At 38.5% G+C, this 19,658-nt stretch overlaps 1 gene segment (V, D, J or C); it reads right to left on the reverse strand.

Moving 5' to 3' along the window:
- Positions 1–14,922: 14,922 nt before the first annotated feature.
- On the reverse strand, positions 14,923–15,551 carry LOC131923967 (Ig heavy chain V region 23-like). The segment is given in 2 exon segments: positions 14,923–15,416; positions 15,500–15,551. Coding segments are annotated over 2 exon segments (540 nt in total).
- Positions 15,552–19,658: the final 4,107 nt, after the last annotated feature.

Genomic DNA, 19,658 nt, shown 5'->3' on the forward strand with positions numbered 1-19,658 from the left:
ATCCTGGAAACAATCATTATACTTTGAAACTGATAAGAGTATAGCAAGTCCAATTGCTTGCAATAAAATTGTCATAGTGTCAGTTTTTAAGTGGTTGCTCCATCATGGTCTAGTTAAGATTCTGTTCCCACTGACCATAATTAGGCAACCTTGGCTTGATAAGTAGATGCTGGCATCTTACAAGGTTTGTATCAATTGGACTTACATCTTTGTTAAAGATATTTTGCCCAAATCCTAGCAGAACCAGCTCTTTTCACACTCATTAAATATTGCTCATTCATTTATCTCTTTTCTTCAATAGATCTAGGAGGTATAAAGAAGTTATTCCACAAATTCTTGAAGTCCAGAGTATGCTCAACATGCAGGTTAAATGTGGTCATCCTACACCACTGACAGCTATGTGGGCTGATGATCACTCTGGTATTAGGTAACAGACAGTGGATCCCTTGGTTTTCATCTTCACACTCTACTGTTTAATGAGTTGTATTTGTTGTGATCTCACTAACCTTAAATTCTTTGGTCCATTTGTTCTCTCAAACATCTTCACAAATAGTTGAGGTCATAATAGTATCTAGAGAAGGCTAAGCCCTCAATAAGTAGATTCTCTTTTCCTTTTATAGGTACTGAAATTGGTGACCACTAACACTGAACCAAAACCAACCACCACTTCTCTTTGTGATGCTTCTCTGAATCACAGGTAAAACATTCCAGCTTTCCTCCCTTCACCAGACACAGACACATCATAGTAAGCATGTAGCCAATATTAACAAGAAAACATCACCAAAGAGCAGAAAATTGTGATGAGGATCTTTGTTGGCAATGGGAAGAGAGTTAGAACAGTATGTAGATAACATCCACTGGCATGTGCAAAATGGTCACTAAGACATTTCCACAAGCCAAAGGTACACAAAACACCTTCAAAGGAACCATTACATGGGATATTAGGTCAGAAAGTATTCTTTATAAGGATGCAAATCTCAAACATGCATTATGTGAAAAGTGATAACCACATGTACCCTAATAGGGACATTCACACATTGGAAGCTTGAAACACAGACAACTTGTTTTCTCATCTATATGTGAAAAATAACAGTTCACGAAAGATGTGGCTTCTCATCCCCATGGGAGAAAATAATGAGAATGGTTTTCAGATGATTTAGAATTTCCTGAGTTTTCCAACTTTGCTAACAACTATCACTAACTCTTAGAATTATAAACATTGGTTGAAAAGCATGGAAAGTTTTATTCTCATGTTCATTCTGTTGGATAGAAAGTGGCAAATCTGCCAGGCGTGGTGGCACATGCCTTTAATCCCAGCACTCAGGAGACAGAGCCAGGCAGATCTCTGTGAGTTCGAGGCCAGCCTGGGCTACCAAGTGAGTCCCAGGAAAGGTGCAAAGCTACACAGAGAAACCCTGTCTCAAAAATCCAAAAAAAAAAGTGGCAAATGTATACCTTAGATGCTCCATAGGGAAATAACTAACGGCATGCTTATGAGAAAGTAAACAAATAGTAACTGTCATAGACTATGACCTAGCAAAGGGTCTCTAGAGGATTGCTTGAAGAGGAAGGGGAAACCACATATTCTAACATTTAAACAGGAATAACCCTGTTTGTGAGGAAGAGCATGGAACAGTCTTCAATGTCCTATGACCTAAGGGATATCTACTAATTGTGAGAAGTCTCAAGAATTACTTTTCCTTATTGTCTCTTTTATGTCTGAGTTCACACTGAAGTCTCCTTTCCATGTCCTTAGCAAAGTAAGGTATGGCAGGTGGTTCAGAATTTAACAATTGGCTATTAGGGGTATCCCTATTAATACTGACTCTGGATTTGAGGTTGCAATTAGAAGCAGTGTCTCCATAAAGAATACTATAATTCCAGAATATTATAATCCTGTTAGTCCTTATTGGCCTGATTGGATGTCCATCCACTTCTTCATCCCTGGAAATCTCATATTTGAGTCCTTGTTCCTTTATGTCTGATCTTTGGGTTATGTAGTGCATAGCCATTCCAGCTTTGACCTGTAAGTAACACCCCCGTTGAGGTTTCAGTAACTGTCATGCCCAAAAGACAGAGCTGAGAGAGGACACCTAATGACCCAAGGTCTGGATGGGCTGGCTCTCTTGGTTCCTGGACCCTGGGTGCTGGAGGTGGACTGAGCACAGTTTTCCAGAGAACACTGCTGGACTGCACTACACCTCTCCCAGACCCTGTAACCTATCCCTTTACTTGTAAGTTACCCCCCACAAAATAAACCTCACTTTTAGTTATGTGGAGTTGCCTTAATATTTAAACTAATATCTGGCACTCATGTGGGGCATTTCCAAAGGCCTGGGTGGCTCCCAACCTCAGCCTCATCCCTGGCTGATGGGTTCCTAAACCTGCTTGCAGAATTCCATATAACCAGGGAACAACTACACGGTTCCATTCCTGAAAAAGGTGAAGAACTTAACCCCAAGACCAGTGAAAAACTGCTGTGAGTGAGGCTTTTTCCTTCCTCCCAGGTTGCAGGCTCCCTGCCATCTCTGCTCCTGCCTTCAGATGCTTCCAGCCAAGGTTGCCAGCAGGGTATGCACTGGAGCTATACCAGTGCCTCCTGCTGACTGAAAAGTGCTACTACACCCCCAAAACCACTGAAAGGTAAGATAGGCAAATCAGTGTTTTATTTCAAGTAAAAGTACTTGATAATTTTACACCTTAAAACTGAATAACAAATTCTGAGTAATACTTGTAATATGGTTGACAACATTACCTCACAAGAATTTAAAAACTTTTTTTGCCAGTATGATGAGTGACATTTTCCTGGAAATATATGACCTTCCTAAGGCGTATCTGGCCTGCACCATTTTGGCATTTATCATAATAATTAACACAATGTTCAAATACTGGTTTAATAATAAGAACAAAGATGTGTCATTACTGGGACTGAGACAGGCTTTAAAAGATAGCAATGAAAACCTACATAAAAAGATTCTTTCTCTGGAATCTGCTAACCAGGATTTACAAATCAGGCTTGTATCCAAAATTGATTTTATTGATAATAAATATGAATATTTAATGATTAGAACACTAACTTTCCAGAGTGAAGTTGTAGCTACTCAGACACTATATAAGGAAGAAAGTTTATCATTAATTGATCAGATAAGGTCCATGGAATCATGTGTTTCTGAAGAACATAAAAACTTCCATAATTCTATGAGAAATCTGGAATCCCTTGCAAGAGAGGAGGTTCACTCCCTATAACAGACCCTAGGGGCTCATTTGCAAGCCCTAGAAGAAACTTTCAGTAAACATCATAAGGGACCTAACAAGCAGAAGGGCAAGACCATACAGGTTGTATCATCTCCAAATGGCTCTCATGCAATGGCTTGTCCTGTCATCATTTATGAGAAGCCAGCAGATGACACACATGCTGAGCCATATATGATATATACATTACAACCAATTTCAATAAGAGACTTTAAAAATATAAAGTAAGCAGCAGTTATATATGGGATACACACTCCACATACATAAGACAGATGTTAAATTCATGGTCTACCTCACATAGAATCATCCCAGATGACTGGCATCAGTTAATTTAAGCTGTTCTAGAATATAGCCAACAGTTACAGTGGAAAAGCTGGTTGAGAGAAGAGGCAAGAAATTTAGAACAACAAGGTAAACTCAGAGGTTTTGAGATCTCCCAAGATCAAGTACTTGGTGAGGGATGTTTTGCTGACAGAAATGTAGAAGCCAGTTATAATGAGCATACAATATCCCTATACCATACAGCAGCTCTAAATGCTTGGGAAAAAATTCCAGAAACTGGAAAACCAACTGAGGTATACACAAAGATATTTCAGTGACCACATGAACCCTTCACTGATTTTTTACAAAGGCTGAACACAGCTATAACAAAAGCTGGGTCAGATAAAGAATTAAGAAAAATATTAACTGAGTCCTTGGCATTCGACAATGCTAATGAAGAATTCAAAAGAATACTTACACTGTTAAAGGTTAAATCAGCTCCTTTGGAAGAATGGATTCAGTATACTAATGGTGCTGAGTCTCTTAACTACAGTAATGAGGCTTGGATACGAGAGACAAATCCCACACATGAAAGAAGGAACATGGTACCAAGTGTTTTAAATGTGGTACACCAGGTCATATAAGTAAAAACTGTACATGGGGTGCTCCTAGAAGTAATATTTTTTTCTAGAAATAGCCCAAACAAGAGACTCCAACCTCCTGGATTATCCAGAAGATGTGGCAAAGGCCAACATTGGACCAGTGAGTGCAGATCAAAAATAGATATATTAGGCAACTCTTCACTGGTGAGAAATGCCTCAGGGGGTCTCTTGCAGGCCCCCAAATCAAACGTGGTACAAACATTTCCAGCCACTGTGGAAGAAATTCTTCTCCAGGACAATTGAATAAACCAAAGCCTAATATAAAAACCGATACTGCAATGGATGATAAAACAGCTCTGATAGATGAATCACAATATCCAAAGAACACAATAAAACAAATATTTTGGTAGACTTCCATAAATGAACCAAGACCAAAACTTAGAATTCAAATTAATAGCCTGGTTCTGGAGGGCCTGATAGACATAGGTGTGGATGTGACTATAATTACACCAAAATCATGGCATCCGAATTGGCCTCTTCAAGAGGTAGATGTCCAACTTTTAGGGATTGGCACCCTATCTCAGATAAAACAGAGTTTGAGATGGGTTGAATGCATAGGGCCAGAAGGACAGAGAGGAAGGCTGAAGCCATATGTAGCAAATGTAGCAGTAAATCTTTGGGGCCGAGATCTGTTACAACAGTGGAATACCCAGATTAAAATTCCTACACTCTCAGAAAAGGAATACAGACCAATGCATGTTTCTAGGAATAATATCATAACATGCTATAAAAAACAGTCACCAACCATTCAAGCTGTACACAAACAGAGCACAACTGTTGTTGAACTCTCAGAATTACCAACCACCTTACCTTTAAAATGGCTAACTAATAAACCTGTCTGGGTTGGACAATGGCCTTTGACAAAAGAGAAGCTACAAGCTTTAGAACAGCTGGTTCAAGAGCACTTAAATGCTCAACACATTGAAGAATCTACGAGCCCTTGGAATTCTCCTGTATTTGTTATTTTTAAAAAAATCTAGTAATTGGAGAATGCTGACAGATCTGAGAGCTATTAATAAATTAATTCAGCCAATGGGTTCCCTACAGACTGGGATGCCCTTGCCCGCTCTGCTACCCAAAGAATGGCCTATAATAGTTTTTGACTTAAAAGACTGTGTCTTTACCATACCCTTACAAGAAAATAATAGAGAAAAATTTGCCTTCACAGTACCTAATTATAACAATTCTCAGCCAGTCAAGAGATATCAATGGAAGGTCCTGCCACAGGGTATGTTAAACAGCCCTACCTTCTGCCAATAATTTGTGCAAAAACCATTGGAGAGAATTCCTGTAAAGTTTCCACAATCCATAATTTATCACTAAATGGATGATATCCTATTAGCTGATCCAAAGTTAGATACATTAGAAAGCATGTTTGAAGAAGTAAAAAAAAATTACCTTGCTGGGGACTGCAAGTTGCTCCTGAAAAAACACAAAGAGGAGATTCTATTAATTACTTAGGATATAAGATAGAGCTACAAAAAATTAGACCCCAAACGGTACAAATAAGGAGAGATCAATTGAACACTCTTAATGATTTTCAAAAGTTATTAGGAAGCATTTCCAACTTACTGGGTATCATGGGAATACCCAAAGATGGACTACAAAATTTGGCTAATACTCTAGAAAGGGACAAAGAATTAAATAGTCCAAGAGAATTATCAGCCAAAGCTGAGAAGGAATTGGCTCTAGTAGAAAAGACAATTCGAGAAGCACATGTGGATTGTGTGGATCCAGAACTTAAATGCATTCTTGTCATATTCCCCTCCAGACATTCTCCACAGGTATTTTGATGCAGAGGGAAGATATTATATTGGAATGGATATTCCTAACATGTAAACCAAATAAGAAATTAAAGACTTATATAGAACAGATCTCTGATTTGATTCAAAAAGATAAATTAAGACTTCGCCAGTTGACAGGAATAGACCCAGCAGATATTGTAGTAACTTTAACTAATGAGGAAATTTCATCACTATGGAAAGATAATGAATACTGGCAGAGAGACTGCAGTAACGTTTGAGAGAGATTAATAACCATTATCCCAAAAGCAAAAGAACAGAATTTATAAAGAAGACTGAATGAGTCCTTCCTCACATTGTACAAAAATTACTGGAGTCCTCACATTCTATACTGATGCAAACAAATCCGGGAAAGCAGGATATAAATCAGGAGACTTAAGTAAAGTGGTACAAAGTCCATATAACTCTGTACAAAAGGCAGAACTGTATGCCATTCTTATGGTACTGATGGACTTCACAGAACCCCTCAACATAGTCACTGACCCTCAATATGCTTTACATATTGAAACTGCTGAATTTATTCCTGATAATACAGAATTAACTTCATTATTCATACAACTGCAGGAAATCATAAGAAAAGGAAACATTGTGATATATATATATATATAGATGTATATATATATAGATGTATATATATATAGATCATATATATAAATCATAAGAAAAGGAAACATTGTGATATATATAGATGTATATATATATATATATATATATATATATATATATATATATATATATATATATAATATCAGATCCCATACAGGTCTGCCAGGACCTCTATCACAAGGTAATGATGAGATTGATCAGTTACTAATATGTAATATGCTAGATTCCTTAGAATTTTATAAGAAACACCATATAAAAAGCAAAGGTATAAAGAAGGATTTCTCCATCACTTGGCAACAAGCTAAGGATATTGGGAAAAAATGTCCTACTTGTTCTTCTCAAAACAAACTCCATTACCTGCAGGGAACAGTCCAAAAGGTATACAAAGAAATGAAATTTGGCAGATGGATGTGTTTTGCTGAATTTGGAAAATTAAAGTATGTACACCATACCATTGATACCTATTCAGGATTTCAGTGGGCAACTCCTATGAGTTCTGAAAAGGCTGATTCTGTGATTTCACACCTATTAGAAGTTATGGCCATCATGAGAATACCTGTATAAATTAAGACAGACAGTGCCCAGCATATGTCTCCAATAAAATGAGACATTTCTTTGCTTATTACAATATAAAGCATGTTACAGGTATACCACACAATCCTACAAGCCAAGCAGTCATAGAAAGATCCAATAGAACTTTAAAGGATATGCTAAATAAACAGCAACAGGTAACAATGACTCCTATAAATAGATTATATAGTGGTTTACTAACCTTGAATTTTCTCAATGCTGATGAGAAAGGAGCAACAGCTGCAGAGAGACATTGAATGACAGCCGAATTTAGATAAACCAATTGGTTTATTACAAAGATGTGTTGACCTCAGAATGGAAACTTGGATATGTCCTACATTAGGGACGAGGTTTTGCTTTTGCTTCTGCAGGAGAAGAAAAGCTATGGATACCAACAAAATTAATAAAAATTTGATTCAAACAGGAGAAATCCCTTGATGAGAAGTAAAAGCTCATCCACCCATGTGACATCACTACAAGTTGTAAGAAAAAATTAACAATCAAAGGTTGGGGTAGGGTTCTCCTTTTGTCTTTCCAGGATAAAGGAAATACACATCTTCCCAAAATCATAAGGCCTTGGATATCTGGATGTTTACAGCAGAAAGAAAGAATCTATTGCTACCAATCTACACAGGGTAAAGTCTTACTGCCTAACATCTATATCTCTTTCAATCTAAAAAAGTTGTGGTTCCAATTCAATTATAAACCAAGCTGGCTTTAGATATAGAATTGGCTCACTCCTTCTCTAAACCCAAGCATATTGCTAAAAGAAAAGGTTGAGAGATTCTTCAGTCCCACATCAGAAGAGCCCTCGTGTGGAACCGAAGGAAACCAATAAAAAGGGAGCATTGTATTCAAGATTCTAATTCTCTCAATGCTTACTCTTGATTTCTCAGAATCCTTTCTTACATGTCATGTCATCATTAAATCCAAACTTTCCATTTTGATATATTAATAATGTTCAAGTTTTCACAGTAAAAAAGTAAGTTTTTCCAATAGCAATCCCTGAAGTCTCCAGAAGAAGTTAGGACCCCAACAACAACAATTCTACCCAGTCCAGAATGATGCCATACTGAACTTCTAGCCAGAATTTCAGACAATCTTACCCATTATTCTGAGACTTGCTGCAGAACCTACAGTTAGTCTAACTGAGACTTAACTATCTGAGCTTTCTTATAGTACCCAACAGAGAAATCATTATCCCCTAAACAACAGGAAGCAATTCAAAGAAAACGACACCCTTTCTCCCAAAGGTTTCATATTTCTCAGGACTATGGATGATGATTATAGGGTTGGGGATGGAAGAAAATATTAGACTCAGTATTCTCCTTAAGAGAATAAAAAGTGTCTCATAAAAAAAGAAAAGAAAAAGTGGAATGGATAGGTATAAGATATTATGGTAGATTATTGTATATACTAGTAAACAAATTTAGTAAAATAGCAGCCTTAGATAATTTGCACTGTTATGGATTCTTATATGTTGATACAAATGTAAACAATTTTTATATTCCTGTTTAAGATAATTTGTATACTGATACAAATACAGAACTATATTTGTTATAATGTACATATATTTCTACTCTTATTTGAAATATTTGTATATTGATACAAATGTAAATTCATATCTGTCATACTGTATGTATATTCTACTTCTGTTTAGGATATTTTGTATATTGATATATATTTAGAATTATTGTCATATTGCATATTGCACTATACATTCCTACCTCTGTTAAAGATATTTTGTGTAGTGTCACAATTTTGAAGTCATAGTCCTTTACCATACATTTGCTTATAGACTGTTTACCTTGCTTACATGAAGCCTTAGTCCTTAAGTTATTTAGGTAGATAAGACTTACAGATTTATAGTCACCTATGCTTGTCATCTCTATAGTTACATTAGTTAGGTTATCCAGATTTACAGATACATAGGTCTGATGGACAGGAAATCTTCAAACATTTTATGGACCTAGAGAATATGGCATTTAAATAACTTAGATTTCTATTGATGTGAGACACAATTGCTCCTGGCAGCACCAATTTGATCCTGAGAGAATGTTGGGCTTCTCAGTAAGACATTTCCATTTGGAAGTTTGTCTTCTTGGCACAAAATGGACTATTGGGCAAAGAACTGCCCTTGCTCAACTGCTTACATTATGAATGCTATCTTTCTGGACAAGTGGGACCCAAGGAAAAGTGACTTCTGAACTCTGCCAAGACAGGGTAAGATGGTCTTTCAGAATCCCTGCTTCTGGAAATGGTCTGTCAGATACTCTAGGCCTGTAGCCAATTTGATTGCACCAACAACGCTGAGAAACATTAGATGACTGTCCAGGCTGCCAGCTGTCTGTGTCTACTCTTGCAAGACTCCCAAAAATTGCTTGCATCCATCTTCCATTTCTCAGGTATCTTTATATTCCTTCTCAAGTCTTTGATGGGATTGAAGACTAGCAGTTATAATTACAACTTAGTATATATATATATATATATATATATATATATATATATATATATATATATATATCTTAGATAAAACTTATTAAGTATTAGATTTAGGTTATTTACAATAGGACACCTTTTGGAATGATCTTTGTAACATGCCATTTATTTATGCTCCAGACTTCTCTGAATTTTAGTATGTGTCTTGTTTGATATTGTTTGTGTTGGTTGTAGTTCCATCTTATCTACGTCATTATCCCTTTTTACTCCTGGACATCATTTGATAATCATTCCTATTGTATATAGTCTTGTATTAGGTTAGAACCTTCTTATTTAGACAAAAAAGGGAGATGTAGTGGGTAGCTGTTCCAGCTTTGACCTGGAAGTACCACCCCCTTTGAGGCTTTGGTAACTGTCACACCTACAAGGCAGATCTCAGAGAGGACTCCTAAAGACCCAAGATCCAGATGGGCAGGCTCTCTTGGTTCCTGAATCCTGGATGCTGGAGGTGGACCAAGCAGAGTTCTCCAGAGAACACAGCTGGACTGCACTATATCTTTCCCAGAGCATGTAATCTATCCCTTCACTTTTAAGTTACCCCACAAATTAAACCTCCCTTTTAACTACGTGGAATTGCCTTAATATTTAAACCAATAGGGCTATGCATAGCTTTAGTAGAGACTTTTCTTAGCAATGGGGAGGCAGCTGTCCAGTGCAGGGTCTGAGGGACTCCCACCACTATACATGCAATGCAACCTTGCTTGTGATACTATGAGAATCTCAGAGATATTGTTCAGACATAACGCCTCAGCTTTGGTTTGTCTAAAATTTTCTTAATAGTCAGTTAGACTTTTTCAAAGATATCATGGAATTGAGTGTCACTCTTGTTTACTAAATTAGGGTCTTTGTTATGAGACCTCTTACTCTGCTGATTTTACTTTGAATACACATGTTTGAGGAACTGTCTTTCAGGATCTACATTTGGGTTAGATTTCCATTCTTATGACACTCTGTAGGAAGAGATCACACAACACAGACTAAAATCTATTGGTGCACGTAGAGGTGTATCTGCATGCATAATTTTCAGTTCTCCTCTGGGTAAGAAATGGATTCTTCTTGAATACAATTAAAATATATCAATTATCAGTGTGAGTACTTGAGTATTTATTTAGTACGATGTTTTTAATAATAATACCAAATGACATATTTTCTTGCACCAAACATTTCATCTGTAGGAGACAGTAACTACTGACTGCAGAGTTCTTGTACCACAGCCATAAACATGTGACTCCAGGAAATACCCTGATGTGCAGTGAAGGGTAGGTATTACAGCTACAGTGATGTGTGAACACCATGTCATTCTATGTCTCATTCCCTAGACATCACACCAATTGCTTTGTATGAAGAGTCTAGGGTCTGTTCTGAAATACAGATTTTTCTGTGTGCAGAGGGTGTAGACAATCAAATGTGGAATTCATATTTTAATGTGACAACTACTGCCATGCTGATGTCAACTGAGTTTCAGAAAGCACATTTCATTTATATATATATATATATATATATATATATATATATATATATATATATATATATATATATATATATTCCTGGCTCAATTTGCTGAAGAAAGCCTTTAATCTAAGAATTTGGGAGGCAGAGACAGGTGAATATCTGTGAATTTGAGGCTAGCCTGGTCTACAATGTGAGTTTCAGGTCTCACATCCAGGTCTGTGTTGCCTAGAAAGGCTGTCTCAACAACTAGCCAAACTAGTGGAGACACATGAACTGTGGACCAATAGCTGAGGAGTCCCCATGGTACTGGACTAGGCCCTCTGGATAAGCAAGACAGTGGTCTAGCTTAAAAGTATGGGGCCCCCAGGAAGTGGGAATGGGACCCAACCCTAGTGCATGAACTGTCTTTTGGAGCCTAGTGCCTAAGGTAGGACACTTTGTATATCCTTGGTGCAGGGAGGAGGGACTTGGACCTGCCTCAGCTGACTGTACCAGGCTCTGCTGACTGTCCATGGGAGACCTTGCCTTGGAGGAGGTAGGAATGAGGGGAGGGTGGGGGGGAAGACTGGGTAGTGGGAGGAGGAAGGACAGGGGAGTCTGTGGTTGGTATGTAAAATGAATAGAAAATCTCTTAATAAAAAAGTATTTGTGAAGAATGCCAATTTATAAATATATTTTAAAAGTTTTTACTTATTAATAAATTAATAGAGTTTATTCATAAATAAAAAAGAAAGGCTGTCTCAAAAACCAATACATGGCTCACCTAGTAAGAGCTATGTCCACAACTAAAAGGACAAGAAATATTATTACATACACCACTTTGAGCGGTTTAGTGAGAAATAAACTAATGTGACTTTACAAAAACACAGTATTTCATTATCAGAGAGAGAAATTACTCCAATGCCTCTCTGTCCTTATACAGTGAGAAGCAAAGAGAAAAACCAGATGTTTTTCTTTCCCTCCTCTGAAGTAGAGTTCCTGGGCTTGTTTAGGGCTCAGTGGCCCATGCTTGTCCAGAGCTCCTTTGAAGGGAAGTTTGTTTCTGAGCAAATGATGAAGTCCCCTCGCTGTGTAACTGCCTAAAGCAAATGAAAGAGGTAAAACTGAGTCATAGGGAAATAATTAAGAATCACTCATTGTTTATTACGTATTTGTGCTATAATTCAGTCTTATTTCATTGTGTGTTTTTTTACCACAGACACCCTTCTGCCTTATTTGCTCCACAATTATGATGAAATTTTGATAATTTTAGAAGACTAGAAAAGCTTATGAATGTTGAATCCCAATATTAAACTGAAGAAATTTATTTCAAAGGTGTAGCTTAGTGGAGATTCATACAAAATGACTTTCAATACACAGCATTGAAAAACAATGGTATGTAAATTCTATAGAGTATTATTTTTCTATAAAAAAAAGAAATCTAAAATTTGAACTTTCTGCATTTATTATTAGTCTGGTGTAGGCTGTGTTGGAAATAGGACTACTGTACACCAGGTCACTATTTTTAAACCTTTTCAAAATAATAAACTAACCAAGTGTGTGAGTACCAAAAGGTGTAGAAAAATCTAGAGTCTCCACTCTGGGATCCTGCTCAATGTCCCTGCATCTCTTCAGTCCTGTCCCCTCCCCAGGACATGACACTCTATACTGAATGGGAGTGAGTCTCAGCATGAAGAGCCTTGAAATTGCCTCTCCTTGATTCAAGATTGTCAGGTCCTAGTTTTCCAATATGGGATTCATTCTATTATGAGATAGACTGTCTTAATGGTGATTGAGAGGGTCTTTGAATTGTGTAATTTCCACTTTTGTAGCATCCCCAGGAGAGTGACATAGATTCTAGGAACTAACTGATTTTTTCCATGTCAGATCTTATATCCTTCTAGACAAGGGTTATAACTGCCATAGACAATGGTCTCCTGGTCCTCATATGGGGTTAAATGAGAGTAAAAACTTTGAGTAGCCAGGAAACACCATTTCTGGCCCCTCTGCATGTATTCTTCAGACTCTGCACAACTAATTTATTTTGGTGATCTCTTTTTACTGTCTCCTGGCAAAAATATTTAGCAATAATATTGATTATATGAACTTGATGTCATTTGAAAAACATTATATACAATACCAGACTGTGTCCCTCTGTGTTTATTTTGACAGAGCATGGTCTTTAAATGATTAACCTCACTCCCACATAGGAATTGCTATGAAATGTATGTAGACAGTTTTATAATATCTCAGCTATCCTGTACAGTCACAAATTGTCCTGTGAATCTTGTGTTAATGTGATGCATCAGGGTAGCCATAAGATGAAATTCTGTGAAGGATAAAAGCTTTGTCTCTCCTTGAGAAATCCAGGCTGTCCCACTGGAAGTCAGTGCCGTGAACTTTGTATGGGTCCAGCTAGTTCAAATCTATCAGCCACCTAATATTCATTATCATTTGTAGTTTTTTGGTAAATGGTTCCACAAAATTCACAGATAAAACAATCCCTTTTTCCTTTCTATCCTCACTCCATGGTTTATATTTGAACAAAAAAAGCTCAGATGGTGTTGACACTTTACATTGCACAGAGGACAGTGGAAGAACACTAGAACTTGGAAGATAAGAAATTTCTGTCCACCTTTACCTGGCACAGGGAACATTTCATGAGTAACATGTGATCTGAAGGAAAAGGCCCAGAAGATAATGAAGGATAATGAAGAACTGTGAGAATAAAATCCATGAGAAAATTAAACATGCTGCAAGAAAACAGACATCCCAGTCAACTCTCCATCTGAGGGTGCTCATGTATGTGAGAGGAGCCAGGTCAGATGGGAAACTAATTGGGATTTCTAGTTACAGAGTTTTGTTTACATAACTTGTTGGCATTTATCTCAGTAAACAAAATGTTTAAACCAGAGAATTCCACTTTGTTATTGTTGTTTTAACTAAAATAGATTGTAGCCATGCTATCAATGGCGGAATTATTTCTTTTCTTGCCATTCAGCCTCTGTATAGCCCAGGTGTATGTTCTCCTAAACAAAAACAAAACCAAACAATCTCAAAAAAGCATATTTAGACAGAAATGATAGAATTCAGACATGTTAAAGTTATAACAGAACCAAAATTCAAGGGAGGTCCTAGGTTACCCTTGCTGCCTGTAAGAAAAAAATATAAAGTATATGGGGGGAGGGTAGAACTTGTGCACTATACAGTGATATCAATTCAGTGTCAATCAGTGTAAATCTAGAACTTGTGACAAAGACAATCCAATTTTAGGAAACAGAGGAATGAGCACCCAGTGCTCTTGATGACATGAAGAAGGCTCTTACATTCCTGGCTGGAATCACACTGCTTTGGCCCCAATGTTATCTAAGTAGGAGCCCAGTTTGTTGCCAAAGTAGAGATTTCTACATCCTGAGGACTCCAATCCATAACATTCAGCTCCAACTCTAACTCTAAAATAATTTGATTACTACTACCAAAAGAGATTCAGGATTAGACTTACCTATATGTAAATATATAAAATTAGATTTATTGGGAATTGTAAAGTGACTACCTAAAAATCTATGGGGGAAACTTCCAACAAAGTATTTGGTGTGGTGTTAGGTAAATCAAATTGAATTTTGAAAGGAGATTTTGTTTGTCCTAATATTGTTGATTTGTATTTTAATGGTCAAATTAATATTATAGTTAATTACCACCTTCTCCAGAGACATTTCCAATCTCCATAGCTTGTTCTTTTTCTGTTTTAGTAATGAAGAATCAATTAAATAGCAGTGGTCACTGATGAAGATCTGGTCAAGTTATGGTATATTCTAGGGGCATTCTGAATCAGCATTACTTTATTCCCAGCAGTCCTTTTGGAAAGTTGACAAAGACTCTATAAGACTTTGAAGTGAAAAAGGGACCTTCAGAATGATGATATTTGAACAAGTCTCTAGTCTAATCTTATCTGTCATCTCAGTCCCAGGGCAGCTTCCTGCTCCTCCAGGGTTTCTGACACACTCAGGATGTGGTTGCAACACTGTGTCTCTTGCACAGTAATAGACTGCAGAGTCCTCGGAGGTCAGGCTGCTGAGCTCCATGTAGGCTGTGCTGGAGGATTTGTCTACAGTCAGTGTGGCCTTGCCCTGGAACTTCTGAGCATAGTTAGTATTACCATTCCAAGGATTAATCCTTCCAATCCACTCCAGGCCCTGTCCAGGCCTCTGCTTCACCCAATGCATAAAGTAGTTAGTGAAGGTGTAGCCAGAAGCCTTGCAGGACAACTTCACTGAGGACCCGGGTTTCCCCAGCTCAGGACCAGACTGCTGCAGCTGGACCTGGGAGTGGACACCTGTGGAGAGAAAGGCAGAGTGGATGTCATTGTCACCTCAGTCCCTGCTCCTTCTTCAGATTTGGAACTGGAAAGCCCCTTACCTGTAGTTACTGACAGGAGGAAGAGGATGATCCAGCTCCATCCCATGGTGAGGACCTGTGTGCTCAGTGACTATGGAGAGGACACAGATCATATGTTTGTGTTTGGTGTGGACACATCTGTATTTACCAGTATAGACTCACATGATTTGCATATTCATGAGGCAGAGTAAGTCTTAGATAAGGACCTAGTCCAGATGGTGAAGGAGGCAGAATAATCCCGAGTGAGATAGCAGGTGTTGAGATCCAAATCATCATGCTGTCTGAGGAAGTATCCTTCCTCAAGACCTGTGCAGATCCTGTTTATATAACATCAAAGCCTAATCTCTCAATTTAAAAGTAGAATCCAACCTGAGATATTTGCTCCCCTTTCTGACAAAATTGATTTTCAGGCGGTGGTTGTGATGATGATAATAGTGTCTGGAAATTTAAAAAACTCCTATATTAGGGGACTTTGTATTCTTTTTTTCATATGCAATCTATTAATATTTGCTTTTTTAGTAGGTTGCAGGTGTACATTTCTTGGCTTTGTTTTTAAATCCTTTTTTTTCTTGTCGATTTGTTTACTTTTTATAGAGAGAAAGAAAGGTTATGGAGTTGAGTAGTAGGGAGGTGGGAGGCTGAAAGGCTTACACAGGAGTTAGGCGGCGAAACCATGATCAGAATATATTGTATGAAAAATATGTTTTTCAAAAATTAAAAATAAATAAGTAAATAGTACTCAGTAAATGAGACATTAAAAATCTGTGCACAATTTAACAAAGAATTTTTACTGTGCTTGAAAGTTTGAGATTTCCCATATCAACTGCAGCAGGAGTTGTTCAGCTAATAGACTTTAGGAAGGGAATCCACAGAGGCTATGGAGTCCCCTCCTCTCCTCATCTCATTTCTGTCCTGTTGATTATTGACTCCATTGTGCCCCTGCTGGTCTGGAGCTCCTCTGCACGTTGGTATGTCTTGGTTTATACTGAAACTTTTTGTTTATCTGTTTTGTTTTTAACAAAGAAAACTGAAGCATTTATCTAATTATTCTTTACCAAAAAAAACAAAAAACAAAAACAAAACAAAAAAAACAGGAATCATATGTTGGGGAAAGAACCTGAAAGATCAGAGAAGCGGTGGAGTAGGCACCACGGACTTCCTAACTCTTCTATTCCTTCCTCCAAAAGGGCTGAGAGCCTCTCTCAGCCTTACCTTATTACTTCCTGTCTCCTCTCTGTCCACAGTTCTCCAAACTTCTATAGTTAATTTTGGTGAACTAGTGCCTGGCTCTGCCCTCTAACTCCAAGCAAGCTTTATTTTCATAATTAAATCAAAATATTATACAACAGAAAACTGATTTCTTTATTATTTTGCAAAAAAAGCAGTAAGCATGGCAGTAATATAAAAAAAGGTTGATTTGACACCCTCCCTTCTTTCTGTAGTATTGAAAACTAAAACTATTTCCTTGTACATGCTAAACAGGCACTCTACCACTGAGCTGTCTCTACACCTCATGTCTTCACTTTCAACCAATTAAAAACCAGTCATTGTCTCATATACCTGTAACCCCAGCAGGTAGAGAAAGGATGACAGGAGTTTAAGGTCTAATTCTATGACATAGTGACTTTGAAGACTACATTAAATGATGGGAATGTCTTTCTGTATGTTTTGAAAATATGTTGTTCTAATTGGTTGATAAATAAAACACTGATTGGCTAGTAGGCAGGCAGGAAGTATAGGCAGGAAAAGGAGACAAGGAGAATTCTAGGAAGAGGAAGGCTGAGTGAGGAGACGACAGCCCTTCCTTCAGGGAGCAGCATGTAATGGCAAACAGGTAAAGCTGCAGAAACATATGGCAACATATAGATTAACAGAAATGGCCTGAGTGTAAATGTAAAAGCTAGTCAATAGTTAGCCTGAGCTAATGGCTGAGCAGTTTCAATTAATATAAGCCTCTATGTGTTTACTTGGGTCTGAGTGGCTGCAGACGGAGTGGGACACAGGAAAATTCAGATACAATTAAATTCACTCACTTTCTGTCTATTTGTATGTACACTAAAAAAGATGCTGGCTGCCAAACCTAATTCCCTGAGTTCTATTCCCAGAACCAACAAAAGAGAAGGAGAGAAAGGTTGTCCTCTGATTTACACCTATGTATCATTACGTGTGTGTATGAGCACATAAACAAATACAAATAAATAAATATCTCTATTCAAATTTGAAAAAAAATATTGGGGTCTGGGTTGCAGTTCAGTTGGTAGAATGATGCCTAGCATGCAAGAAGCCCTGCTTTAAATCACTAACACCACATAAAGTGGAGGAACCCTAGCATTGGGAAAGTGGAGGCAGGAGCATCAGAAGTCAAAGGTCATCCTTGGCTTTACAGTGAGGTTTCCTCAGCAGGAGTCTTCCTCTCATATCTCTGCTTCCATCTTCATTTGCCCACTTCACATAACATTGGCTGCTTCAATTGGTGAGTTCTCCCTTTCCAGCCAGCATAAACAGGCTTCAATCTCTGCCCATTTCTCAGGACTGTAGTCTGAGATATTGTTCTGTCAACCCCCTGAGGTCCTCAGACTGTATATGCCATGACTCATTCTCTCTTGATGAAGTATTGAATGCTATCAGAACCCCCAGGACATCCCCTGGCCATACATGTGCCCTGGACTTCACCCTCTGCTTGAAGAAGCACTGGGTGACTTATGCCAATCACAGATTCTTCCTTGATCTTGGGGACGCCTGAGATTGTGGTCTTGGATCATGTTTTTTGTTTTTTGTTTTCTCTCAGTTGCAGTCATTGGACATAAAGCTTCTACCTCTTAGTCCCACTCCTCTGAGAAATGCCTTAAATGTCCCTTAGATAACAATAAAACTGGCTACCTCATAGCTCCTTGGACCCCAATATTTCATGGGAATTATCTAACTTCTGCCAGCAAATGGGCAAATGAAAAAAGTTACCTTATTCCTAAGCTTTGATTGCCTAAGCTTTTTCCTCCCTCCTTGATTCTTTCTCTCCTACCCATGTGCTCATAGCCATGCAACCTGAACCTGAGGAATTTCTGACTCCAAAGAACCTCTGCCTGGGCGACCTCCTGCTTCCACTCTTTGGATGTCTGCCCTTTCTCTAGTCCCCTCCCCCTCTCCAGTATTAGGCAAGCCACTCCAACCACCTGACTCTGGCTCCCACCTTCACTCCTCCTGTCACTCATTCTCAAGCTGCCCTGAGGAGCACAGAAATGTTTGGGAGCAGGCTAGGACACATGTAAATGTGTTTCATCAAACCAACACTGTCCACCCACCCGGGGCTGAGGCAGATCCTGATCAGGACCCACATTGGGATTATAATAGCCCACGTAGCTCTCTAGCTAGAGATCAGTTTATAACCTACCTCCTGGTAGGTCTTCATAAGGCTGCCCTCAAACCAGTAAACTATGAAAAGCTAAAAAATGTAATTCAAGAGAAGGAATAGAATCCATCCCATGTCTTCCAGAGCAGGGCTAAATTTAAGCATATGGAGAGAAGGCCCCTCCCACAGGCAGAAGTCTTAGTGGTGGCATTTAAGATGTACCATGGGAGGGATGAGAAAGCCCATAAACAGAACTGCCAAATTCTGGAACATGCTATCCAACCAGCTTCCTGAAAGCTTCCGGGTCCCTGTTTTAATGTGGTCAAGAAGGTCACCTGGCTTGGGCATGTCCTGCCTCACACGGGCCACCAACTGGGCCTGGTCTGAAGTACCAGCAAGAGGGACACTGATCAGCTTACTGCTCTCATGCACCTTTTGGCATGAGGACATCAAACAAAGACCACCCTCCAGCTATCTCCTAGGCTTGGCCATGGGTGAGGATTGAAGGTGCCATCTCTCACAGGGAACCCAGGATAGTTGTTGCTATATCAGGGTGATTCTTTTCTTTCCTTTTGGACACTGAGCTAATCCTGAGGGAGTTTTGGGGGCCCACCTCTCCTTCTTGTCTCCCTATTGTCAGGGTAGGGAGACAGCCTTACCTACCTCATCAGACCCCACCACTTAATTGTATTGTCAGGGGCATCCCTCTCACCCACACATTTTTTAGTAGTGACAACCTGCCTTGTGCCCCAGATGGGAAGAGATTTAACAACTAAGGTATGAGCTTTCATTTCATTTGCTCCCCCATTTGCCTTACCCCAGACTTGCCAGCAG

This window comes from Peromyscus eremicus, chromosome 14, assembly GCF_949786415.1.
Source record: "Peromyscus eremicus chromosome 14, PerEre_H2_v1, whole genome shotgun sequence".
NCBI lineage: Eukaryota > Metazoa > Chordata > Mammalia > Rodentia > Cricetidae > Peromyscus > Peromyscus eremicus.